This window comes from Cydia pomonella, chromosome 5, assembly GCF_033807575.1.
Source record: "Cydia pomonella isolate Wapato2018A chromosome 5, ilCydPomo1, whole genome shotgun sequence".
Classification (NCBI taxonomy): Eukaryota; Metazoa; Arthropoda; class Insecta; order Lepidoptera; family Tortricidae; genus Cydia; species Cydia pomonella.
Window position 1 is genome coordinate 26,406,388 of NC_084707.1, and position 27,236 is coordinate 26,433,623.

General features: G+C 48.3%; 1 protein-coding gene across 1 annotated transcript in view; it reads right to left on the minus strand.

Annotated features, from left to right (window-relative positions):
* The window catches only part of LOC133518252 (bridge-like lipid transfer protein family member 1), a 101,927-nt gene that overhangs the window by 69,610 nt on the left and 5,081 nt on the right, over positions 1 to 27,236 (minus strand). Inside the window, 14 exon segments of the mRNA XM_061851884.1 lie at positions 2,360 to 2,571; positions 2,906 to 3,064; positions 3,149 to 3,329; positions 4,563 to 4,720; positions 8,217 to 8,297; positions 10,268 to 10,367; positions 10,971 to 11,096; positions 12,218 to 12,379; positions 16,992 to 17,172; positions 19,897 to 20,065; positions 20,392 to 20,614; positions 21,233 to 21,322; positions 21,657 to 21,802; positions 21,975 to 27,089. Coding sequence (XP_061707868.1) covers positions 2,360 to 2,571; positions 2,906 to 3,064; positions 3,149 to 3,329; positions 4,563 to 4,720; positions 8,217 to 8,297; positions 10,268 to 10,367; positions 10,971 to 11,096; positions 12,218 to 12,379; positions 16,992 to 17,172; positions 19,897 to 20,065; positions 20,392 to 20,614; positions 21,233 to 21,322; positions 21,657 to 21,802; positions 21,975 to 27,089 — 7,103 coding nt within the window.

A 27,236-nucleotide genomic window follows, 5' to 3' on the forward strand; every position in this document is an offset into this window, starting at 1 on the left:
GTATACCTTTTTGAGAAGTGCATTTTTGACGTATTGCTTGAATGAAGTATAGGGCAGGTTCCATGCCTCTAAGGGTACTTTGTTATAAAATGTTACACAGTTTCCCATGAACGATTTTTTAACTTTCTGTAGACGAAACTTGGAGACTACTAACTTATGTTTATTTCGCGTATTATAACTATGGATATCGGACAGTTTCTTAAAGGACTTTATATTCTTATGCGTATACATTATCACATCTAGTATGTATTGTGAAGCTACTGTGAGAATATCTATTTCCTTGAATCGTTCTCTCAGTGAGTCACGAGAAGCCATGTTATAAATAGATCTGATTGCCCTCTTCTGAAGAACGAAGATGGTTTCTATGTCAGCTGCTTTGCCCCACGCCAGTATGCCATAAGATATAATACTGTGAAAGTAACTGAAGTAAACTAGGCGAGCTGTCTCCACGTCAGTAAACTGCCTGATTCTTCTTACTGCATACGCGGCAGAGCTCAACCTTTTCGCCAGGGCAGATATGTGAGCGGCCCATTGCAGTTTACTATCTAAAGTAAGGCCCAAAAAAACCGTATTCTCGACAAGGTCCAGCGTTTCGCCATTTAATGTGATGATAGTTTCAGATTTTCTTACATTCGGCAGCGAAAATTTGACACATTTCGTCTTTTTCGCATTAAGAAGTAAGTTATTTGCTGTGAACCATTCTAGTACCTTTTCCAAAGTTTCATTGACTTGGCTATAATCGCTCAGTTTCCTGTCAACTTTGAAAATTAGTGAGGTGTCATCAGCAAATAAGACTATCTCACATTTATGTTTTACCAGGTTCGGCAGATCATTTATATATACAAGGAAGAGAAAAGGACCCAAAATTGAACCCTGTGGAACTCCGAGCTTTACAGTCATTCCAGTAGACTCCGTTCCATTACAACCACTTTCTGGGTTCTTTGGTTTAAGTAAGACTTAACAAGGCTTAGAGCTTCCGTTGACAGACCGTAGTGCTTCAGCTTGTGTAGAAGTGTGTCATGCTCCACGCAATCAAATGCTTTGGACAGATCGCAGAAGACACCTATAGCATCTAGCGAGTGTTCCCAGGCGTCTTATATGTGCTTGATTAGTACAGAGGCGGCATCAGTCGTCGAACGACCTCTTGTAAAACCAAATTGCTGATCTTGAAGTAGTTCATTCGAGTTGAAATGTCGAAGCAATTGGTTTAATACAATTTTTTGAAACACTTTACTGAGAACAGGAAGTATTGAAATAGGTCTAAAATTTCCAAGGTCATCTTTGCTGCCCGCTTTAAATAGAGGAATGACCTTACTGTACTTCATCAGATCGGGAAATACACATTCTCTAACACAAGCATTAAATATATCGGCCAAATACGGTGCCACTACGTCGATTACAGATTGCATGACTTTCACAGAGATCCCCCAAAGGTCCTCAGTATTCTTTAATTTCAAGGACTTGAACGTTTTAATGATTTCATGGGGGTCAGTATATTGGAAGTATAATTCCATGCTGCATTTCTTGACATTGTTTGTATCTAAGTAAACACCAGCCTTTGCTACAGAGGAGTTCAAGTTCCGTGTAGCATCTGTGGCTATGTTGGTGAAAAAGTGTTGAAAGGCGCCAGCAACATCCAGGTCTGCAGACAATATTCGGTCTTGAACTTTCAGTCTGTAGTGGCCATCACGGGGTTACGTTTTTCCAGTTTCAGTGTTTATTACAGTCCAAGTAGCTTTTACTTTATTGTCAGCTGACCTGACTTTCTGACCTATAAAGGCAGACTTAGCCGCGGCGCAGACTTTCTTAAACACTTTTGAATATTTTCTTACATATTCTGCAAAATTCTCGTCATGGTTAATGCTCCTCATTTCATACAGGTCATACAATCTATTCCTACTCTTATGGATGCCCACTGTGGCCCATTCACTAAACCTTGTTTTCAGTGATCCTTGCTTTAGAGTCTTTGTTTTAAAAATATTCTTGTGGACGTCATGTATCACATTCGACAGTTCCTTGTATAGTGTATCAGGATCTTGCTCACCTGTAATCAGTGCTGGTACCTTGGATATAACACCTTCTCTAAACCTTTCCATTCGACTGGCAGTGATGGGTCTATAAACGGTCTGTAAACGGAATTTTATCTTTTTCACAACTACCTCCTTCTTAAAGTTTTGCCGACCTCTGCGCTATGGGAAACAGTCATGAATGTGAGAATGTATGTATGTATAGTCACTTTAATTCTTGAGCCATTTAGGGTTTACTTCACATTGGTACATTTCCTACCGTTAGTATTGCTTAGCCAAACCAAATTAGCTTGAACCCTAGATGGCTGAACAGTTAAAGTCCGTGAACGTACCTGCTGTGATATAAACCGAACGCTGATGTTGAAGTTCAGCATAGTGCTGATATGTTTCTTGAGCTGCCCCCTTGAAATGTAGAGGACGTTTTGACGTTGTATGAGGTCATCCACCGCCATGTCGGCCACTTTCTTGAGATCCACGTCGATGGAAACTTTTTCGCAGAGGAAGGCCGGTGTTTCAGAGGGTATGTCGATGTGCGAAGGCTGACCTGTGGGTGTAATGGCAAAAACTTTAGGAAGGAACTGAAAAGATAAGTGAAAGTATTGTCTCATCAGCAAACGACTTATAGAATACGGGGACTAACGAAACAATAGGCCTTATAGAGATCGTGATTGAATTTTAAAGGACAGCACAGGAGTCCGGTTTTTTAAACTTAATGTGTCAATATCAAGTCATTAATTGCAATTGAGGCCACAAGGTGGCGGACCCTGCAGACACTCTCCAATACTCGAGGGAGCGAACGTGAGGACGAGGAACGTGGAGGATTAAGGTAGGTCAAAACGTAGCAGATCTTCCAACACCTACCACCCTATTGAGCTCACCTTTCCCCTTGGGCGGGTGCCGGCGCGGCTTCAGCTCGCTGACCACGATGTCGATGCGGAACACGTCGATGATGCCGCCCAGGGACAGCTTGGAGCCAAGGGATTCCAGCGCTGGGGAGGCACTTGAGCCTTCTGCGCCGGACTTGTTCTTTGATTCGCCTGAAATCAGAACACAGTGTGAAAAAATGCTACTTGCATCGAGATGGGTTGGATTAGATGTCATGCTTCTAGATCCTTCTTTACCTTGTGCCACCTGCTGCGGACACACGCCCAGCGCGCCCAGCAGCGGCTGGAACACCAGGTGCGCGTCCAGCAGCATCAGGGAGCCCTGCAGGGGGTAGAGGCTGCAGGCCGGTAGGGAGGCCGCCACGGCGCGGGGGTTCATCTTTGAGGCCGGGATTATGGGCTTCTTCGTCTTGGACTCCTGGGGAAACAATACAGGATGTAAAGGAAAATATGCAGATAACTTGATTAGTCTAGGAAAATTATTGATAATAAATTAAGAGAACATCTTGTTCGGTATCTGAGTACCCACCACACAAGCCTTCTTGGCTTATCGTGGGACTTAGTCAATTTGTATAAGAATGTCGCTATAATATTTATTAATTTAATTTAAAACAAATATGTGTACCATAATATATAGATTCGCCAAACTGCGGAGCAGTTTGTTGGCGTTGAGCTCGCTCGTTTTATACTTACTGCAAAAGCAGGTACATACAAGAATTCATTGGAGAATTTTTTGAGAAAATTAAATCACTCAATGAACAGGGTATATCATTGACCCACTCACATAAATAACTGCATATTGCATAATAATTGTACCTATTAGTCATTGAACCATTATTTTAATGAATTATTTAAATTATTTTTAATTTTTTTATTTCTTTGTACCTACGTTAAGAAAAAATGACAAGTAAAATTTTACCAATAAACTTCTGATTCTCATACATTTGCACCTCAGCAGCTCGAATAAGCCTACTTTCATCACTCTAGGGAGTGTGGAAAGTGCGACTTTCCTCACTCCAGGGAGTGCCAAAAGCACGACTTTCCTCACTCCAGGGAGTGAGAAAAAGTAGATTTTTAATTTAGTGAAGGCCATGAATACATGAATGAAAACTTTACTTGATGTTGAATTTTTTTAACCTTTAATATGTTCTAACTACTGAGGTGAAAAGTTATATGTGTCACACGAGAGCAAAGTTATTTTACATCTCGTGTTTTTGAGACTCACAATCATTACTCGCAAGAAAAACTAACTTTCCTCTCTTGTTGCACAAATAACTACTGGACTACACCATCCCGTCGTAGCCCTTTTTTTATGTAGACAGGATGACTGAGCCACCGCAGATACAGCGCTGCCTCCTAACTGCCGTGTTCTTAACGTTAATACCTAACTATGTTTTGTTTTGAAACTAACAACTCGTTACAAACATAATACATGAGGCAAGGGCACTGTGAGTTTTGATTTATCTTAATACATTGTGATACTAACATACAAGGCACTTGCTACTGCTGTTTTATGGATAGGTATAAAAATGTATAAAGTTTTGGAATACTATTTTCCTTCATTCAAGTAAACTGACAAATCAAGGGCAGATATTTAAAGATAGAATACCGCTCCGTAATGCTCTCTGATAGTATTAACAACCTTACTTACAACTTTGATGGGTTCCTGCTTGGCCATCCACTGGTAGAGGTCCTCCCTGGCGCGGTCGGTCTTGAGGTTGTCGTCGGAGCCGTGCGGCGAGTACAGCGAGGGGTTGGAGCCCACCGCCGGGAAGTCTTCCTTCAGCGTGCCGTAATCTGAGCCGTACACTTTATGATACAATAACACTGCGTATTTAAGACACACTTTGCTGAACAATTGTGAACCTTAGTGCAATGACAGAAGGTTCCATTTAATCAGGTAAATGTGTCTTCGTTTATTGTTACATTAGTAGTTAAACTAGCGAACAGTCAACTAAAATTAAATCTGGCACACAACCACAATTTCTATTATTTAATTACGGTGAAATTATTGTACTGGATGAAGTTAAATTCTTTTTACAACTAATTTTACGATACTACAATTTACGATACGAATGTACGAAGTACAAATTTCTTCAGCCATTATCTCCCGGGCGTTAACTTGTAAAGTGGTTAAAGACTGACCCACTCTTTCTTTAAGAATTTTGATTAACTTTAATTGGACTATTAATCGTAAGGAAATCATTTGTTTCATGTAGCAATTCATAGTCTGAGAAAATTTTGGTGTACAAAACCTGTTGTGCGTTCTGCTTGGCTTTATAATTGTTGACTCTTCATGACGATGGTAATGCAATGTGCTGTGATACTCACTAGCGATGGCGTCATCATGGAATGTCGGCTTGCGCGTCGAAAATGGTAGCGAGGGGAACGCCAGGCTGCCGCGCCCGCCCGCCGCGCGCGCTGCACACACCACATGACCACACCGTGAGCAACGACCGTGCCGGGCGAGGCTACGGGCTAGCTACTGACGTACTTGCACAAACGTCATTAAGGATGTAGCATATAAAAGGGCACTTGTGAATACGAGGCTTATTCAAACATTACTGCAATGTGTAATGGGCCCCAGTGCAGATCGTAAACTTACACTGAACGAGGGCAAAATATGATATGTAATGAACGTTTGTGCAATTTAGATTAAAAATGAAGGACCCACTCAGAAATTAAATATGAGCGAAAAACTATACTATTGGTTCAATATTCAGTAGGATAGGATAGAAAACACGTAACATAATATATGTAAAAGAGCAGTAAAGAAACATACATCTACCTAAAAACGTGCAACAGGGGAACTCTCGTGTAATACTAGTAATTATTCGTTTGTTATAACACTTATAACAGTTGCGTGTGTTGTGACTATTTACCTAACGAAACACCAAAGTAGGAGGTGAGGTTTGGAATAAAGTGCACCTACACTTTTTGTACACAAATGTACGAGAAGATTGGTATCTTCTCGCTGGCCGAACATTAATAGGTAATATTGCGCGAAACTCTGCGTAGGGGGCGCCACTACCACAATCCATCACAATCTGAGGGTCTAACGCGAAACAAGCAAATCTAAATCTTGGTATCTAACCTCTCTATTACTCTTGCATATTCGAGCGATGAATAGGCAGATAACTAAATTTCGATTTACGGACATACGTGTTTTTTTTTTAATTTGTTAGCTATTTGACGTTTATTTTTAAGTCGTTTGAAAGTATAAAATTAGTTTTTGTTGCTTACTATAGCAAAACTGTCGCGTAAATGAAGATGAAGATATTTCAAAGACGCTGCCTTATACCCGCCAGTTTCGCGAGAGAGCAATGATGCCCCAATGCCGGTCGTAACGTGCGGTTAGTAAATACATAATAGAGAGCTTATAATATGTGTGCAGATAAAATAGTGTATGTAACTGTACATTATTCGGCATTAAAACACTCGTGTAATCCTTTTATGAAACTCATTTCATTCGTTTCATAAACCCACACTCGTATTTGAATGCCTTTCATTATGTAATAGTCACATACACTATTATACAATCGTGATATCATAGATAACTTTCCAGTCGAGTACCGTGTTAACCTAAGTACAATATTGAAAAGCTTGATTATATAACTTTTGTATACAATACTTTTTCAATGAGTCAACTAAAATAATACTTTACAATAAATAATTAAACAAAACTAGGTAAATATCTACTGAAAAAGATACTCATTGATGTCTATTGTTCTATCCTTTGGTTATGTCCTCTTGACCGCGTCGAGATGAGATTGGTCAAATTCATTATAGTTAACTCGTTTTTCCTGATATTTAGAGTTGAGGCGGGAACCGATATTGAAAATATTATATTATGGTATACGAAATTTTTACTCAACCACTAAAGTCGGCGAGTAGAAAAATATTTTCACTTTTTGATTAGAGGGTTTATTAAACGCAGATAGGTCGTTGACCATTTTAATATATCCAGACATTTCTATGTCAATTAGATCATTTACAACAGAATATTTTTCAGTCAGTTATATTATATTATATTATATTATAGGACATTATTACACAAATTGACTAAGTCCCACAGTAAGCTCAATAAGGCTTGTGTTGAGGGTACTTAGACAACGATATATACATATAATATATAAATATTTATAAATACTTAAATACATAGAAAACACCCATGACTCAGGAACAAATATCCATGCTCATCACATGAATAAATGCCCTTACCAGGATTTGAACCCGGGACCATCGGCTTCATAGGCAGGGTCACTACCCACTAGGCCAGACCGGCCGTCACAATGTTACGTGTTAAGTTCTCATAGTGTAGTATATAGAGCTAATAAGACTATGTGGGCGTTACGCCGAAAGTTTTATGTATTTCTTAATGATTTTATTGTTATACTATTTTATATACATTTAGCAATTTTATGTTTTTACAATTTTATAGTCAAATTAATTTTCCAATGAATTAAATTATTTATATCAAATAATTTTAATGTTGTGTACAATGAATTTATTAATTATTCTAATTAAGTCAGGTACTTAATAACTTAAAAATTATCTAGCTTGTTTGCTTTCTACATCCGGAGCTCGTACCTACATCAAGTAAGTGAATAAGGTGGTAAAGTACTGCGTTATTACGCATTCCACAACTACAACAGTAAAAAAATAAATAAACAAAAAACAAGAGTCGTAAATTTGTGAAGTGATGAAAAGAACTCACTACACTACACACAAAAACACATAACTGTGATACGGACCTCCGTTGCTAATGTTGCTATATAACACACATACATTTATGGCTATATATCATGCACAACACACAAAACACACACGGACTAGTCCACAAACAGCAAATCAGTAGAGTCCGACCACGCTACGTCTGTACGTGAAGTGCCGTGTCAAACATCACGCTGCCACCTCCATACACTGCCACGGCCGAGTCAGTGCAAACTTAGCGTAGACGGACCGAGTTTAAAAATACGAACCAGGAGATTCTCAATTTATTGGTATGTTTTTCTGTATGTTCCCCGAATTCGAGAAAGGAGAAATCGAGGGAGCTATGAAATATTATAGTAATTTCAGTATTTTTAACGAACTCGTGCATTTGCTGTCGATTTGGTGAACTAAAACTGCCGATGAGGACCATAAAATAACAGCCAGCCAATGCACTTCCAACTGTTCATGAAGTCGGTTCGTTTTAGTTAAAAGTGAGTACCTAAATTATTTTACAACAGAAAGTATTAGCCACAGAGTCATAGAAGCCAGACAGAAGGGTGGCACTCGCAGTGCGTGCTCGTGCAGTACCCACCGGAGGGCGGCGTGGACGAGGGGAAGGAGTGCGGGCGCGGGCTCGCGCCGCCGCCGCCGCCGCCGCCGCCGCCCGCCGCCGCTTGCAACACACGCGCCGTTAGTACACCGCCACACCTCTCGTTGGTGAACGTTATGGCTATGTCTTAAGGTCTACGACAGGTCGTGGACGCCAGGGTGGTGCCACCAGATGACGATGGACGAGGGGAACGAGTGCGCTCGCCGCCGCTTACATCTCACACCGTTAGTACCGCCGATATTGTTTATTTACCGTTCGTACACCTTATTCACAAGTACCCTCAACACAAGCCTTATTGAGCTTACTGTGGGATTTAGTCAATTTGTGTAATAATGTCCTATAATAGTTATTTATATTTATTTTATTTTTATTTATTTATTGCAAGTTTGCTGTGGCTTTTAGTGAATCTTATTGCAATGGAATAAGGTCTACCAACGGTCAGTTAAGTGAGTTGCTGTTAGTACGAAGATGCTGGTGTCGGTCATGCTCACTTCTCAACCTGTTACTCAACTCAACTATTTGCACTCAAGGAAGCGCTGGTGGCCTAACGGTAAGAGCGTCGCGGGTTCAAACCCGGCTCGTACCAATGAGTTTTTCGGAACTTTATGTATGAAACATCATTTGATATTTACCAGTCGCTTTTCGGTGTAGGAAAACATCGTGAGGAAACCGGACTACTCCCAACCAGGCCTATTTTACCCTCTGGGTTGGAAGGTCTGATGGCAGTCGCTTTCGTAAAAACTAGTGCCTACGCCAAATCTTGGGATGAGTTGTCAAGCGGGCCCCAGGCTCTTATGAGCCGTGGCAAAATGCCGAGACAACGCGAGGAAGAAGAACTATTTGTATTCAACCGATAGTTGTCTTTTTGTCGACAGTTTTTGTCCCATCGAGGGTCTCGACTTAGGAGGTTTGCATTCGCGTTTACAAATTACTCAAATATAAAATTATTTTTAAAGAAATAAGACGGTGACGAAACTCAGTATTTCGAGATCTAAGTGCGTAGTGTAAAATAATTTAGTTTTACTACCGTCCTCTCTATTATCAAGCACTCCAGGCCTAGCCTCTGAATAAACACAAAGTATTCTGTTACCTAACAACTTAAAACTAACAACGTATGAAACAATTGCTCTGAGAGCTTAACACGGCTACGTCGCTTCTGTTCTTCTGTAAGGAATTATTATTTGGGGTAGTTATACCGCTGTTAATCAAGTGTTTGTGACACAAAAAAGATGTATATATGTGTGAGGAGTTGAGTCACTGTCATTGAGTATGAACACAATCTTAAGAAATTTCTCTACATGTGATTTTAGATCAGATACAGTCGCGTTCATATATATGTATACATTTTTTGACCTTATTACAATGGATTAGGTGAAGGTTGGTCTGTATGTATAGGCTCTTTTCAGACCTAAATTTCGGGCTCAGAACCGCTTTGTCCACAATCCTATTTCGTCACCTTTTTAAATCGTCATAATGCCATGTCGCCGGCATACAATTCTTAAATCGCCATCTTCCTACCTCGTCCACGTTACTATTTTGACTACAGTGCCAGATCGTCTACATTCATATTTTGACCACAGTGACATCTCGTCAACATTATTGCACCGCCCATAATTTTGACCGCCTTCATAAATAAGACAACTTCTACACTTTTCACTTACTTTTGCATTGCTTTTTTCCAACTGAAAGGTTTTGTTGGCCTGTCATTTTTATTATCAACTCGCACCATAGTATCGGGCGGGTCTGAGGGATAGTATATATATATTTTTACAGTACATATGGGGCTACTTTATAGCACTAGTGCGAGAAGTAGCATATTATGTTACTGTGTCGAACATTTAAAGGGCCATATGTACTGTAAAACGTTGTACGATACATGTGCGAATAGGTAATTCGCAACTCGTGTCGATTTAAAACACTCCCTTCGGTCGTGTTTTAATTTATCGCCACTCGTTTCGAATTTCCTATTTTTCGCACTTGTATCGTAATGTACTATTTTAATGTAAAAGTTATGGCAAAGTATAGCAACTCACCGGGCAGCTCAATCTTGTCGGTGTCGAGGTTCAGCAGCAGACAGTTCTCGTCCAGGACCTCGTTGTCCACCTGGTACTCGTGCCAGCCCTCTACCGAGTCCTGAACACGCATACAGGATACAAACGTGATCAAAACTCAAGCAAAGGCCACGCAAAACTAAGGTACTAGCGCTCGAAGCTTTTATTCACGGCTGAGGCATAAAGATCATTGTAAGTAATTGAAGACGATTACTTAACAAGTAAATATATTTGTATGGAAAGTTTTGTTAGACGGCTGTCGCTGGCGATCTATTTAACAAGGCTCGGAACCGGTTTATAAAATACCGGTTTATTTCGGTTTTCCTCCGAACATTAAAACAAAGCGAACGTTTTAAGGACTTTATTGTAAATCAAAAAATCGATTTATTGGACGAGCGACGAAACGGCCGTCCGACCTGGTGTGCATATAGATAACGAACATAGGAAGAAATAAATTTTTATTGTTCTAAACCGGTTAATCTGATAAGAACTGTTCTTATAAAAACCGGTTTAAACAATGTTTTTTCGAGTGAAACCGAAATTAAAGGTTTTGCGCCAAGTACATGATAACGGTTTAGTAATTTAACCGGTTTCCGAGCCTTGTTACTTAACATAAACGAGTCGGTCGGTTGTGCATCTTACTCTGCAACGATTTAAGGATAGTACAAAGATGGTGGTCAAATACCTCGATGAGCTCCGGCAGAGCGAAGGTGACGTTGAGCGGCTTCATGACCTTGCTCTTGTAGTTGTGTTCAAGAAGCAACGGCGTGTACAGAATGTTCTTCCACTGGCGGCTGAGGACTATCACGCCCTGAGAAAATTGTCATTATTAGTTACCGGAGTTCCAGAGTTCGGTTTTCATTAAAAGTAGTATAAGCTAGTACGCAACCGAGGGCCCGCTTTTCAAAAGCTTGGAGCTCGCAATACAAGTGGTAGTCCCTTTCTGTTTTCAGTTGACATTCTTTATTTTATTTTCTACTTGACATTGTTTGAATATCATATTTAACTTATTCATTGATAGGTACTCTGTAGTATCATGGTACAATTTCAGTTTTTTCTTTATTCCTATTAATTATTTTTGACATTTTGATATGGCAAATATTATATGATAGATTTATATACCATTGTATATAACTACCTCTATAACATATATTATATTGTATTGTAATAATATTAAATTTCACATTGTATCCGACGATCACTATACGATAAGTAATTGCTTATGTATCCTTTTACATTAACTTTGAACATTGTATTGAGAGATAAATAAACTAAACTAAACTAAGAAAAGCTGTCAAAAGTGACATCCGCCTGTATTACAAGTTACAAGCTTTTGCTTTTTATAATATTATACAATTAAATTTGTTTCTGTATTTGTAACGTTGACATGTAATTCTCGTAGTGTAAGTGTGACGTAGCATGTGTAATGATTATATTATCATTAGTTACGAGCGCCTCGGTTTATAACATTGTAAGCTTATTTGTGAATTAAATTTATTAAAATTAAAAGTCGCAAATAGAGTGCTATGTTGACAACGATTTTGATGGCCCGGACTGTGCGAGTGTTATTTATACGTTATAAATCAATTATATTGTATTAAACAGAAATGGCTCCGACCGATACTATTAATTTGTTTCTAAATTTTATACGTCATAATTGTATAAAATGTCTACATTAAAGTTTGACGTTTAAAATAACACTTACACAGTCTGGGCTGCCAACTTAGTTTGGTCTAATTGTAATCGTAATCTCAACTATTTTTTTTAACAAATATGGCCAAGTTTGATAGAAATAGGCGAGCGAAAGCGACACCCTTCATTGACACAAAACTACAAATTCTAATACCAGTTGCGGTGTAAACAGTTAGGCATATAGGCATTTCAGCCTTTTATAAGAAACAGCATATTTTTGCGTAAGTTTAAAAAAATGACCTGTCGTAACGTGGAAAGCTTGGGCAGATGCCTCTCGGCCAGGTCGGCCTGCACGGCGGCCGCGTCGGCCTGCAGCGCGTACCGCAGCAGCACGCAGCACAGCTGCAGCGACGGCTCCTCGCGCAGCTGCTTGGCCATGGGCGTGTGGCGCCCGTAGCGACTCTGCACACCACAAAGCCTTCTTATTTATTTCCAACACCCCTTACAATATTAGCTTACAAAGCGATCAGCCTAAAAAATGTAGACATTAAAAATAGAATGGTTTCTTCATGTTTAGAGTGAGTTTTGATTTGATCGTATCGCACTCATCGAAGGACCCAACGAAAAAGATACCTTCAGTATTCGTCTCGCGCTCGCCCTTCTGCGAGTCCCCAGTCATACCGGGTCGGAGTAAGAAGATGTTTGGCAATGGCATACCTTGGGCAGGGTGTGGTGCGGCGCCAGGTCCAAGGCCGCGGCCATGAGGCTGGCGGCGGTGGCGGTGAGGCGCCGCGCGTGCGCCCGGTACAGCGCCACGCCGCGGATGGAGGAGGCATACCTTGGGCAGGGTGTGGTGCGGCGCCAGGTCCAGGGCCGCGGCCATGAGGCTGGCGGCGGTGGCGGTGAGGCGCCGCGCGTGCGCCCGGTACAGCGCCACGCCGCGGATGGAGGAGGCATACCTTGGGCAGGGTGTGGTGCGGCGCCAGGTCCAGGGCCGCGGCCATGAGGCTGGCGGCGGTGGCGGTGAGGCGCCGCGCGTGCGCCCGGTACAGCGCCACGCCGCGGATGGAGGAGGCATACCTTGGGCAGGGTGTGGTGCGGCGCCAGGTCCAGGGCCGCGGCCATGAGGCTGGCGGCGGTGGCGGTGAGGCGCCGCGCGTGCGCCCGGTACAGCGCCACGCCGCGGATGGAGGAGGCATACCTTGGGCAGGGTGTGGTGCGGCGCCAGGTCCAGGGCCGCGGCCATGATGCTGGCGGCGGTGGCGGTGAGGCGCCGGCGCGTGCGCCCGGTACAGCGCCACGCCGCGGATGGAAGGAGGCATACCTTGGGCAGGGTGTGGTGCGGCGCCAGGTCCAGCGCGGCCATGAGGCTGGCGTCGGTGGCGGTGAGGCGCCGCGCGTGCGCCCGGTACAGCTCCACGCCGCGGATGGAGGAGGCATACCTTGGGCAGGGTGTGGTGCGGCGCCAGGTCCAGGGCCGCGGCCATGAGGCTGGCGGCGGTGGGCGGTGAGGCGCCGCGCGTGCGCCCGGTACAAGCGCCACGCCGCGGATGGAGGAGGCATACCTTGGGCAGGGTGTGGTGCGGCGCCAGGTCCAGGGCCGCGGCCATGAGGCTGGCGGCGGTGGCGGTGAGGCGCCGAGCGTGCGCCCGGTACAGCGCCACGCCGCGGATGGAGGAGGCATCCCTTGGGCAGGGTGTGGTGCGGCGCCAGGTCCAGGGCCGCGGCCATGAGGCTGGCGGCGGTGGCGGTGAGGCGCCGCGCGTGCGCCCGGTACAGCGCCACGCCGCGGATGGAGGAGGCATACCTTGGGCAGGGTGTGGTGCGGCGCCAGGTCCAGGGCCGCGGCCATGAGGCTGGCGGCGGTGGCGGTGAGGCGCCGCGCGTGCGCCCGGTACAGCGCCACGCCGCGGATGGAGGAGGCATACCTTGGGCAGGGTGTGGTGCGGCGCCAGGTCCAGGGCCGCGGCCATGAGGCTGGCGGCGGTGGCGGTGAGGCGCCGCGCGTGCGCCCGGTACAGCGCCACGCCGCGGATGGAGGAGGCATACCTTGGGCAGGGTGTGGTGCGGCGCCAGGTCCAGGGCCGCGGCCATGAGGCTGGCGGCGGTGGCGGTGAGGCGCCGCGCGTGCGCCCGGTACAGCGCCACGCCGCGGATGGAGGAGGCATACCTTGGGCAGGGTGTGGTGCGGCGCCAGGTCCAGGGCCGCGGCCATGAGGCTGGCGGCGGTGGCGGTGAGGCGCCGCGCGTGCGCCCGGTACAGCGCCACGCCGCGGATGGAGGAGGCATACCTTGGGCAGGGTGTGGTGCGGCGCCAGGTCCAGGGCCGCGGCCATGAGGCTGGCGGCGGTGGCGGTGAGGCGCCGCGCGTGCGCCCGGTACAGCGCCACGCCGCGGATGGAGGAGGCATACCTTGGGCAGGGTGTGGTGCGGCGCCAGGTCCAGGGCCGCGGCCATGAGGCTGGCGGCGGTGGCGGTGAGGCGCCGCGCGTGCGCCCGGTACAGCGCCACGCCGCGGATGGAGGAGGCATACCTTGGGCAGGGTGTGGTGCGGCGCCAGGTCCAGGGCCGCGGCCATGAGGCTGGCGGCGGTGGCGGTGAGGCGCCGCGCGTGCGCCCGGTACAGCGCCACGCCGCGGATGGAGGAGGCATACCTTGGGCAGGGTGTGGTGCGGCGCCAGGTCCAGGGCCGCGGCCATGAGGCTGGCGGCGGTGGCGGTGAGGCGCCGCGCGTGCGCCCGGTACAGCGCCACGCCGCGGATGGAGGAGGCATACCTTGGGCAGGGTGTGGTGCGGCGCCAGGTCCAGGGCCGCGGCCATGAGGCTGGCGGCGGTGGCGGTGAGGCGCCGCGCGTGCGCCCGGTACAGCGCCACGCCGCGGATGGAGGAGGCATACCTTGGGCAGGGTGTGGTGCGGCGCCAGGTCCAGGGCCGCGGCCATGAGGCTGGCGGCGGTGGCGGTGAGGCGCCGCGCGTGCGCCCGGTACAGCGCCACGCCGCGGATGGAGGAGGCATACCTTGGGCAGGGTGTGGTGCGGCGCCAGGTCCAGGGCCGCGGCCATGAGGCTGGCGGCGGTGGCGGTGAGGCGCCGCGCGTGCGCCCGGTACAGCGCCACGCCGCGGATGGAGGAGGCATACCTTGGGCAGGGTGTGGTGCGGCGCCAGGTCCAGGGCCGCGGCCATGAGGCTGGCGGCGGTGGCGGTGAGGCGCCGCGCGTGCGCCCGGTACAGCGCCACGCCGCGGATGGAGGAGGCATACCTTGGGCAGGGTGTGGTGCGGCGCCAGGTCCAGGGCCGCGGCCATGAGGCTGGCGGCGGTGGCGGTGAGGCGCCGCGCGTGCGCCCGGTACAGCGCCACGCCGCGGATGGAGGAGGCATACCTTGGGCAGGGTGTGGTGCGGCGCCAGGTCCAGGGCCGCGGCCATGAGGCTGGCGGCGGTGGCGGTGAGGCGCCGCGCGTGCGCCCGGTACAGCGCCACGCCGCGGATGGAGGAGGCATACCTTGGGCAGGGTGTGGTGCGGCGCCAGGTCCAGGGCCGCGGCCATGAGGCTGGCGGCGGTGGCGGTGAGGCGCCGCGCGTGCGCCCGGTACAGCGCCACGCCGCGGATGGAGGAGGCATACCTTGGGCAGGGTGTGGTGCGGCGCCAGGTCCAGGGCCGCGGCCATGAGGCTGGCGGCGGTGGCGGTGAGGCGCCGCGCGTGCGCCCGGTACAGCGCCACGCCGCGGATGGAGGAGGCATACCTTGGGCAGGGTGTGGTGCGGCGCCAGGTCCAGGGCCGCGGCCATGAGGCTGGCGGCGGTGGCGGTGAGGCGCCGCGCGTGCGCCCGGTACAGCGCCACGCCGCGGATGGAGGAGGCATACCTTGGGCAGGGTGTGGTGCGGCGCCAGGTCCAGGGCCGCGGCCATGAGGCTGGCGGCGGTGGCGGTGAGGCGCCGCGCGTGCGCCCGGTACAGCGCCACGCCGCGGATGGAGGAGGCATACCTTGGGCAGGGTGTGGTGCGGCGCCAGGTCCAGGGCCGCGGCCATGAGGCTGGCGGCGGTGGCGGTGAGGCGCCGCGCGTGCGCCCGGTACAGCGCCACGCCGCGGATGGAGGAGGCATACCTTGGGCAGGGTGTGGTGCGGCGCCAGGTCCAGGGCCGCGGCCATGAGGCTGGCGGCGGTGGCGGTGAGGCGCCGCGCGTGCGCCCGGTACAGCGCCACGCCGCGGATGGAGGAGGCATACCTTGGGCAGGGTGTGGTGCGGCGCCAGGTCCAGGGCCGCGGCCATGAGGCTGGCGGCGGTGGCGGTGAGGCGCCGCGCGTGCGCCCGGTACAGCGCCACGCCGCGGATGGAGGAGGCATACCTTGGGCAGGGTGTGGTGCGGCGCCAGGTCCAGGGCCGCGGCCATGAGGCTGGCGGCGGTGGCGGTGAGGCGCCGCGCGTGCGCCCGGTACAGCGCCACGCCGCGGATGGAGGAGGCATACCTTGGGCAGGGTGTGGTGCGGCGCCAGGTCCAGGGCCGCGGCCATGAGGCTGGCGGCGGTGGCGGTGAGGCGCCGCGCGTGCGCCCGGTACAGCGCCACGCCGCGGATGGCGGAGGCCTACCTTGGGCAGGGTGTGGTGCGGCGCCAGGTCCAGGGCCGCGGCCATGAGGCTGGCGGCGGTGGCGGTGAGGCGCCGCGCGTGCGCCCGGTACAGCGCCACGCCGCGGATGGAGGAGGCATACCTTGGGCAGGGTGTGGTGCGGCGCCAGGTCCAGGGCCGCGGCCATGAGGCTGGCGGCGGTGGCGGTGAGGCGCCGCGCGTGCGCCCGGTACAGCGCCACGCCGCGGATGGAGGAGGCATACCTTGGGCAGGGTGTGGTGCGGCGCCAGGTCCAGGGCCGCGGCCATGAGGCTGGCGGCGGTGGCGGTGAGGCGCCGCGCGTGCGCCCGGTACAGCGCCACGCCGCGGATGGAGGAGGCATACCTTGGGCAGGGTGTGGTGCGGCGCCAGGTCCAGGGCCGCGGCCATGAGGCTGGCGGCGGTGGCGGTGAGGCGCCGCGCGTGCGCCCGGTACAGCGCCACGCCGCGGATGGAGGAGGCATACCTTGGGCAGGGTGTGGTGCGGCGCCAGGTCCAGGGCCGCGGCCATGAGGCTGGCGGCGGTGGCGGTGAGGCGCCGCGCGTGCGCCCGGTACAGCGCCACGACGCGGATGCCGAGCCGGTTGCACGGGTTCATCCACGCGTTGATGGCCGGCGATGCCGTGCTTAGGAGGTTCCAGTCTAGTCTGAAACGAGCTCAAGGTTTATTAGCCCTTGTTTCTCATTTCGATACGATGCGAGTGGAAAAAACAGGAAACTTGGAACGAGTGGCGAATTTCCTATTCGCACATGTTTGTTTTGTTTCTGAAAATGTTGTTCAGAAAGAAACCTATTGTGTGTGGAGCAGGGGCGGCGGGTCCATACAACTCGATTCCTACCGGCTTGCCTAAAATTTATTGTTACATAAACCAAACTTATATATCATCATTAAAATTAAAAATATATCCATAATGAAAACACTACGTATTACATTACCTTGGAATTGATAACACGATTTACTAAAGCACTAATCATAGCAGGCGCGCGAAGTGAAGCTAAGCTTGACTATTCATTCATGCGCCACTACACAGATACGAAAACTCACGCACACGCTCATAAAGTTTGCTATAGAGAGTCCACGCGAATGAGCTTCAAAGCAACTCGGTCTTGTATCGGGTTATTCATTTGAATAAAAACCTTAAACGTAATAGCATAAGGTTTATATTGGAAAAATGCACGCACATATTAATAAAGTCCGCGAGCACTGAGGGGCCTACCGCGAACACCGTAGTACGCAGATTGCGGGCTACTTTCTCTTTTACTCCAATGGCGTAATTAGGGTGAAACAGAAAGATGCTCGCAATTTGCGAACTTCGGGGTACGCGGTAGGCCCTCTGTACACGGCCGCGATAACGTCAGTTATTATTAACATACTGCTTCATTTGAATTTAAACCTTAAATACAAACGGGTAAGATTTATATTGGAGTGTAATGGTTCACAATTTTGAATCGAGTGGCGTTTGCCGCGTGAATGCTTAATATTGCCATACATAAACATTGAATTGAATAAATGGGTAAAATTGTACAGTATTTTGCTATCATTGATAACAATTTTTGTAAAAACCTTTACAATTTTAATAGAAAAATCCAAGAATCTTATGTATTCTCAAGTTTAATAATTTGATAAAGAACGTTTCTTCAAAGAAAGTACTGTTTGTAGGTTTGTAGTAATAGGTTTTAGAATTTGTGTGTTTGTGAAGACTCCCGTCCCGGTTGTTACCAAGGCTTGTTGTTATTATTAGTTTTAAATGTTTTTATGTGATTTTACTTACTTGTGTGCACAAATTTATATATAAAGTTACTAAACCAGTGATATTTTGTATGTTGTGTGTATAATAGTATGGCAAAGGTGGTTATACACTAACTGCAAAAGGTCGCGCCCAAGGACACACCTAGCGCACGCCTCACTTTTATCCTGAACAAAAAGTACATAATGTTAAGGTGTTTTTTTGTTCCGAGTTGCCTAGCCAGAATTTTTACGCGCCGCTACTGGTGTGGAGTCAAATGAAAGGGCTTTTTAACCCGATTCTAAAAATATATCTCGTCATCACATACCAGTCTCTTTTATAAATTATAATACAAATAATTTTCTAATCATCCCAAGTTTGGGCTCCTCCAAATACAATACTGTTCAGATGTTTTTGTAAACTATACCTAAAATAATAACTAATATCTTCATATCTAACCCCAAGAATGCAATTTTGAACATATTTTCATTTTTGCGGCGTAAAAGTTAAGTTTTTTTCAGTTAACTCTCACATACACACCACACCACGTTGGCAGAGAAGCGGGTCATTCTTACTTACCTAATAATCATTTTATGTTTTTTTTTATTAATATTTAACAGATAGATCACACATCGTAATAATGATATTTAAAAAAAATACTTATTGTTAATATTTCCAAAATTGCTTTCTTGGGAAACACTGATTTAAACTTTCACGATTTTTACACATTCTTCTCTGAGACCACGGGGACAACGCCGTCCTCGAAACGTCGGAGGTAAATTTAAAACTTAATACGCGATTAAGTCCCGTTTGTGTTAGTTAATAATGCTTTCTTGGGGTTTAGAAATGAAGATATTAGATTATATCTATTCTAACTGCAAAAAGTAACTGAAATGTATTCATTTAACACCACACACGACAGGTTTCTAAACAAATGTTCTTTCCCCATACAAAAAATATGACGTCATAACTCCTCTCCAATGATTAAATTTTTTTTTGTTCTACGGGTCAAATTGATTCTAATTAAAGCTTAAAGATCAATCGTACCGATTTTCATACTTTTAACACAATTTGCAGCGTTTTTTGATGTTTATGTACTTATACTAGCTAACATACCAAATTTCAGTTTTCTAGGACTTCAGAAGTGACTCAGTGAAGAAATCGAGGTTTTTTAGTTATCAATAATAAAATCGAAAGTATAAGAGCTATGCAACTGAAACTTTTTGTGCTTAATAGGTCTACTACTGACATCATACCCCGAGAATTTTATTTATCTGGTATAATCCAAACCCAAATTATGAGGGTTCAAAAAAACGACGAAGCGGTTGCAGAAAAGGTAGGTAGTGCCCTTGCCCTTCACTTGGCTCGTCTTGGCGACCTTATTGCAATGGATTATGCGAAATGCAAATGCATACATAATTATGAACTCAACAGTACAAAACGGTTAGTCCAATGTTCAAAGCGCGTGGATGAAACTTGATATTATGTGTTACAAAGCTGAGCGAAGCCGATGGCACACGATGACGAATTGCCCTTCCTTCAGTGCCACTGCAGTCGTGCCGTTGTTGGCCGTCTCCGTTGTGCCAGCTTGAGGTCGACGACTGTCTCTCCTGTTCCATAGCCGAGGCTGGCTCTAGTACTGACCTGGTGTAGTCGATCTTCTTGGTGATGGGTGTTCTCGGAGGCGCGGCGAAGTTGAACCACACCAGCTTGAGGTCGACGGCGCAGGACGAGGAGTTGCCGTTGTCCTTCAGCGGCACCACTGCGGTCTGGCTGTCGGTGGAGGGCTCCTCCGGGCCGGGTGTGGACGGTTCTGAAATAGAGATTGAGCGATAAAACAAACATTTAGTTGAGACTCGCTCAGAACATCTAGTGTCAGTGGTAAGTATCCTACAGTTCGGGCGCGCTGGACTCGCGGTGTTTTCCAGTAATAAATAAATAAACAAACACAGGTTTTGTAAGAAGACTGTGAGCACAACGTTTTGTACGTCGTAACTACTATCTATTTTGTACTAGTGTTAGGTTTGCTGACACTAGCGCAAAATAGATCGATAGCATATCGAGTCTCGAACTTCCTCACTGTCCGATAACATTTGAACGAGTACCATTAAAATACACCTTCCGTTACACATCACATACCTGGCAGCGGCGGGGGCGCGGGCTGCGAGCTGCTCAAGTTGGGAGTGCTGGGCTTGGAGCTCGACTCCCGCTTCCTGAACAGGTCCTCGATGCCGGACGACCTAGGTTTAGTCTTCTCTTTGTCTGGCTTGAGTTCCTCTGCGGATTTGACGGATTCCCGGCAACTCTCTGGTTCGGGTTTAGGTTTCTCATCTGGTTTGTGGGTTTGGGCGTGTTGGGATACCTAAAATTTCACAATTAAAATTCATTTATTCTTATAGGTTTTAGGTATACTACATCTACAGGTTGTTTAACCATTCTGAGCGAGGTGACTATGTAGGTCATATTGAACGACTATTACTATTTATTAGAACGACCCAATTATTTCGAAAAAAGTGGCCGTTTTATTATTTTCTGGACAATTAGGTACACCTCAAACATTTTTATGGAACAGTTATTTAGTTAACCCCCAACGCAAAAAGAGGGGTATTATAAGTTTGACGCAAATTCTGTCTGTCTGTGGCATCGTAGCTCTCCAGTGGATGGAACGTTTTTTTTTTACGGGAAAACTAGTTTCCTTGCAATGGTTCTTAGTCATGTTTGATAGAAATCGATTCAGCAGTTTGAAGAGTAAGTATCAGCTGTTTTCCAAAATGATGTACTTAAGGCATTTTTGGCATAAAATTGATTTTTTTAGCATATAGCGAAGTGGACTTTTTTATTATCAATAGTTATGTATTAGTATTAGTGATTTCGTGATTGGTCTCACTCACCTCACAGAGTACGGGTAAGGGTTGGAAACACCGATTAGGCCTTACAAAATGTATGTGTAGCGACGTTTTGCCGTTAGTCACATAAATACCTTGATGGTGATGCCCTCGAGGCCGCACTCGAACATGATGTAGCCGATGGTATTTTCCTTCTGCGCGTCTGTTCCACCGTTCTGGCAACACTGAAATAAGAAGCGAAACTACAGTCTAATCTGCTGACAGATGACAGAAAACTTGGGATCCATAAGACGTTTTACTAGCACTCAGCAGGGGTTAAACAACTAACTAGGAACCAAAGATAAAAATATCCATGGCGTAGATTTCTGTGCTAACTAGGTTGACAAAATCGACTGTGTGCGATGTGACAAAGAGGGGCACGAAAAAAACGAAAACGTTTCATAGTTCTCTGCTAAATTACGTTAAGCAATTTGTGTGCTGGGGTTCATGTACCCGGAATGAATAGACTGTGCAAGCAACTGGCCACTAACACCAATGTGCTCGTAACAGTGAACTCACAGCGGCCTCGCACGCCGGGGCGCCGCAGTCCGGCTTGACGAACCGGAAGGCGACCTTGGAGTGCTGGCACGGGATGCCGGTGACGGTCGCGTCCTTCAGCTGGGACGGGTCGTTGCGGAGGCGTCTCAGTTGTCCGTGCACTTTGCCTACAATTTACCACTTTATAAGAACCATACAACGACACATTTTAGCAGCGAAATATGAAATAAAAAAAGACTGAATTTGTAGGACTTCAACCCAGAAAATCTTTTATTGACGCCCGAACACATAATACCCCGAAAGAAGAAAAGAAATAAAAGCTTGTAAAATGTGACTCACCAACATTGAGCGTGATGGTAGTGTCTTCGCACTGTTGCTGCGAAGTCTCGATGTACACGGGGTCTCCTCTCTCCGGACCCCTCTTCCTGCCGCTGCCCTGCGCGGAAATCAACGCCCTTCCACCCAGACCCTTCATTATTCCAAAACTCTTCTTACTTCCCAATGCCCTTAAAGTTGGTCTATAGTACAACTGCACAGATTCTAACGTCTTCTTCGAGCTGACGTATTTAGCTGTGATGTTTTCTACGGACACGCCGAAGAGAGACACGCACGTCAAGTCCTGGATGTTATCTAAGGCTGAGAATGAAATCATGTCTTCGACCACTGAAGACTGAATAAAGATTACGTTAACTTTCGGGACCGTGACTGTGGCTTGAAGTTGGTCACAAATTGTCTCTTCGTAGACGTTTGAGTGCGGTATAGTTGCCAATTTACATTTGTCGTCCTTGTCCATGGCTATGTTAGACTGGTTTCGAGATTGCATGTATGGAAGCCAGTTAGAGGCGTACTGCTTCTGTTTCAAGATGTTTGCACTCTGCACTGATGAGATGCAAAGTAACCGAAGATGGTTTATAACGGTTATAGGATGTATGTTCGCCAGAACCGGAGTGAGGGATTCGACGAATCTCTGAGTGCTCTCGAGGACTAGAGGAGTGAGCATGATGTCGATCTCTCCTCGCAGTTTAACGGATAGACCACTTTTACTATCACTGGTAGTGGTCGCCGTTAAAGAAGTACTCTGCTCCTTGTTCTCTTGGTTGTCCATGTTTTGCTGCAAGTCCCACCAACCTTGAGGGTATGGATGAGCCTTGATTTGGTTATTAAAGTGTGGAGTTAAGTTTGAAAAAGGTCCGTGCTGAGTTTGGCTCGTGTGACCCTCTTTCTTGGAGACTAGCTTCATAATATGATTCTTCCCAAACGGCTCGAACTTGGGCAAATATTTCTGGCCCACGTATATCAATGAGCCATCGTCCGCACGTTTGAACAAAGGTAATGTGAAGACATCGGTTCCGCTCGGGAGGGAGCAAGTGCCCCAGTTCGAGCATTTGTACTGTGGAAGGTTTTGCATGTAACTGGCCATCAGGAGCGGAGAGTCCACGATGGGCTTGTTGGTCTGCATGTGCAGGTTCACCAGCGTCATGTCTTCCTGCGACGAAATGGCGGAGATGAAAGAGGTGGACGATACGGAACCACTTTCGGAGTCCGGTTGAGCGCCCGTGCTCAAGTTACTCATCGTGTCCGGACCGTCCACGGCTTCCGACCTCGGCATGGAGTTCGTCCACTTTTCGTTTGTGATGTCGTTGATGCCAAAGGAGCTCTTGTCTTTAGGGTTGCTGTGTCGGCTGCCGAAGGAATGCTTGAGACTCGAGGATCGGCTCGGGAACATGTCCTCGTCCGCGGAGAAGAAGGCTTCCGAATGGTTCTCACTCGTGATCGACATGGTTCTCTGCACTTCCAGGGGAATAGCATCCTCGTGCGGCGCCGGTTGTGAGTTCAAGGAGTAATGAGACTCGGACACGGCGACGCTTCGCGATGGCACTTTTGGGACCACAAACGATTCGACGTCCGTATGCGCGGCCACTTTCTTGTTCAGGTTGGTACCGTCTTTCACTGTGCAGCTTAGAGCTAACTTTGAATCTGAGACGCTGCTTTCCATCTGAGGAACACTCAGTATGCTCTTGTGGAGTTTGGAATCGCTGTCGATCTTTGTGCTGCCTAGGGGCACTGTGGAGTCGACCAGGCGGGCGTAGGGCACATCACTTTTGGTGCTCGAAACTAGTACATTGCTGCTGCCTTTGCCCATACTGGTGTATGAGAACCGTCGAGTCAAACTTCTGCGTTCCGTACTCTGTGGGGATTTGTTAAGGTTCTGTGGCAGCGGCGACGGGATGAGAGTCGAGGTGTTGGAGGGCTGCAGGCACACGTTGAGGCTGTCGTAGGGCGGCGTGTGGAACACGAGCTGGCCGGGGTGCAGCAAGCTCTGTCCGTAGCCGTACTCGCCGGGCGTCGTTTCTATAATATTAAACATCGCTACGTTGATGCCGTCCTGAAGATCTGAAGGATTCGGTTTTAAGAAGTTCGCCCCGTTCCTATTGGAACCGAAGAACGCACAACCACCTATACAGCCACACAGAGCGGTTTTGCCTTCATTAGGCCATATGAACCAGAGCCGTTTAGTTTTCTCGTCGTGAAGCTTCAAGAATTTCTGCTGCACCAAATGCAGATTCCTTGGGCTTTGCGGTAACGATGAAGCAGCTTCAAGTAAAACTGGTCCTAGAGATACAGACCCAACGCCGACCCAATTCTCGCTTTCAGGCAGTTTGTTCTGGCTGCTGCTGCTGCCGTTGGAGGCGTGGTGCGAGTTGCTCTGCATGTTGGTCTGCGTGAACAAGGCCAGCTTTATGTTCGGCAAGAGACCCGTGAGCCCGTTCCCGAAACCAGCCCCGTGCAAGTTGCACAAACTTAGTCTTACTGGAGAAATCCAGGTTTGAAGCGTCGTGTTTGTGTCCGCGATGTAAATGTCTATCAAGTCTATCGCGACTCGGATCATTTTGTATTTGATTTCGTTAGTGGTCGGACATCGGTATTTCAGCGCCACATCCGTTTCCGGGCAAATGTTGCTATTCATGTGGTGGCACTGTTTTGTTGAGTTAGGCGGAATTAGTTCATTTTCACTGTCACAGATGAGGAGTAAAAAGGTCTCGAGCGATGACACGATCTGGTAGAGCTGCGGAAGCGTCAAGCGACCGGTCAGCTGGCCGAGCTGGAGTTCCATCATCCACGCGTACTCTATGGTGTCTTCTTCGACGGATCGATTCGTGTCACTGAAGAAACCATGTCCCCGTAACTGGAAAGACGAGAGCATCAGATGACCCTGGTATAAAGCTCCCGAGTTGTTTGGGTTGGTTCGCGACAGGTTATTCGCCGAGACTAAGATTGAGGGGCTCAGAAGGAGTTGCATCTTAGTTTCCTTGAAGCTCTTGTCCATTTCGAAGCCGAACCTCTCAATCAGTATAACCGGGCAGGGAGGTTCATTTTCGCTGCAATTCTTTACTAAATGGGCCTGGATGTCGTGGATTATTATCGAAACCGTCACATCCAAAGGTCGATACCGCCGCGGATCGAAGGCGTCTTTACTGGAATCACTAGTATTATCTAAGGATATGTCTCCGTGCTGGTTGAAGCTATTCCGATCCGGCTTGGGTGTGTTCTCGCTGGACCAGAAAAACGTCTCCAAGTTGGGCGTCTTCTGCATGTCAGTGAAAGTCTGGTCCTCGCCGAAGATGTTCTCCAGCAAGTTCATGAAGCTTGTAATAATAGTTCCATATGCGAGTAAGATAGATGGCCCCACTTCGAGCTCGACGCTGACCTTGTCGGGCGGCAGAGAGGAGCGGTCGAAGGCGTTGCCGTCCACGGGCCAGTTGATGGGCGGCTGCTTCCTCAGGCGAGGTATCCGCATGGGGGACAGCAGGATCTCCTCCTTCTCCGGCGTGGTGATGTCGGCCTGGGGCTCGGGGCCCAGCGGCGCCACGGGGTGGTAGTGGTAGCGCACGCTCAGCGCCACGATCGGCACCGACCAGCACTCCACCCAGCCCTGGGATTTCACGCACTTTCTCCTCCATTTGGACGCTTTTAGCCGGCACGGGACCAGCTTCATGTTCTTGTCCAGCGACAGAAGCAGCGGTCGGGACGTGTTGACCTCGGGCAGGTACAGGCTCATGTCGACAGCCTCGCCCTGGATCCAGATCTTCAGTGGGATGACATCGGGCAAGAAGTCGACGAAGGGCAGGTCAAACGACACGTCCAGCAGGTCGCCGCAGAAGGCCACGTGGTTGTTCTCCTGGTTGGTGGAGCTGCAGTCTATCCAGTTGTACTGATTGCTGACGGTAACCACCTCGCATTCCTTGAGCAGTAGGGAGATCTTCCACGTGTAAGGAACGAAATGGAGTATATCTGGTCGGGACTTGTTGGACCAGTCGTTGATGAGGTCCTGGATGAAGTCGATGTGCGTGTAGACGAGGTGGGCGGTGGCCTTGCAGCCGGTGAGGCCGAGCTGCCAGCACTGGTGGTGGTTCCACACTAGAGGGTAGTGGCACTTCACCGTATACTCCAGCGTTTCGCTTTCCGCCAAGCTTCTGTACTGCAGACTGGTGGTGGCCTCGAGATGCAGCAACTGGCCGGTTATCTTCGTCGTGTATCCGTCTTGCAGCACGATCCAAGGCAGGGTCACCTCCAGGTAGGAGCCGGCGCCGATGTTTATATGAACGGCGTTCGTTTCTTTATTCTTTGTGAACAGTATGTCGATGGTAGCCTCGTTTAGCGTCGACAGCCTAATGTCGAAGGACTGCATTTGTCTTAGATCTCCCGGTTTCGGCTGCGGCGTCACTTCCAAACTCTTATAATTGGGTGGAAAGAAGAATTTGAACAGGTGATCCCTCTGCCTGTCCGCCCACGGCCCGTAGCTGAAATCTGTCCCTTTCCCACATTTTATATCAACTCCCCAAATCGGTGGCGCCGATTCCACAACGTCTCCGTTGGCTAGCCGCAGCAGCACGGGCTGTTCCGGCACTAAACCCGGCTCGTCCATATAAAAATACACCTCTATATAATTAGAACTCATCACGACAAAACCCTCTCCCATATATCTCGGCGGTTCGTCTACCATGGCAGTGTAGTTCGGACTAGGGGCTAACATAACTTTGCAGTTCTCCGCCTTTGCCTTCACAAAATGCATGAGGTGGTCGAGGCTGGACGCAGGCGGTTTGGTGCTGTATACTAGGTGTGATTCCTCGACGCTGATAGAAAGTGTCGTTGGCACTAAACGGTTGCCGAAGACGATGCGGGAGGTGGTGATGTCTACTTTAATGACGGGGATGAGGTCCCGCCAGGTGCGCGCCATGGCGGCCTCGGAGCGCACCGTGTCCTGCGCGCGCCTCCTCTTCTCGTTGGCGTGGTTCATGGCGCGCTCGCGGCCCGCCTCGTCCTGCTGCAGCTTCACGAGCGGCTCCAGCCCGAACGTCTTCTCCAGCTCGCTGTACAGCTCGCAGCGGTTGTACACGTGCAGCTCGAACCCGTTCAGCATTATGGAGAGGCGCGTGTCCGAGTGGGACAAGTCTGGGAAGAGACATTTGGAATTTATTAACTTCCAACTTTGGAAACCTCATTCACATTCATCATTCATTTGTAACTTCTATTTCAGTCTTAATTCATTAACTTCCGATCACAAACTTACTTACTGAAAGGAGGAAAAATTATGAGAAA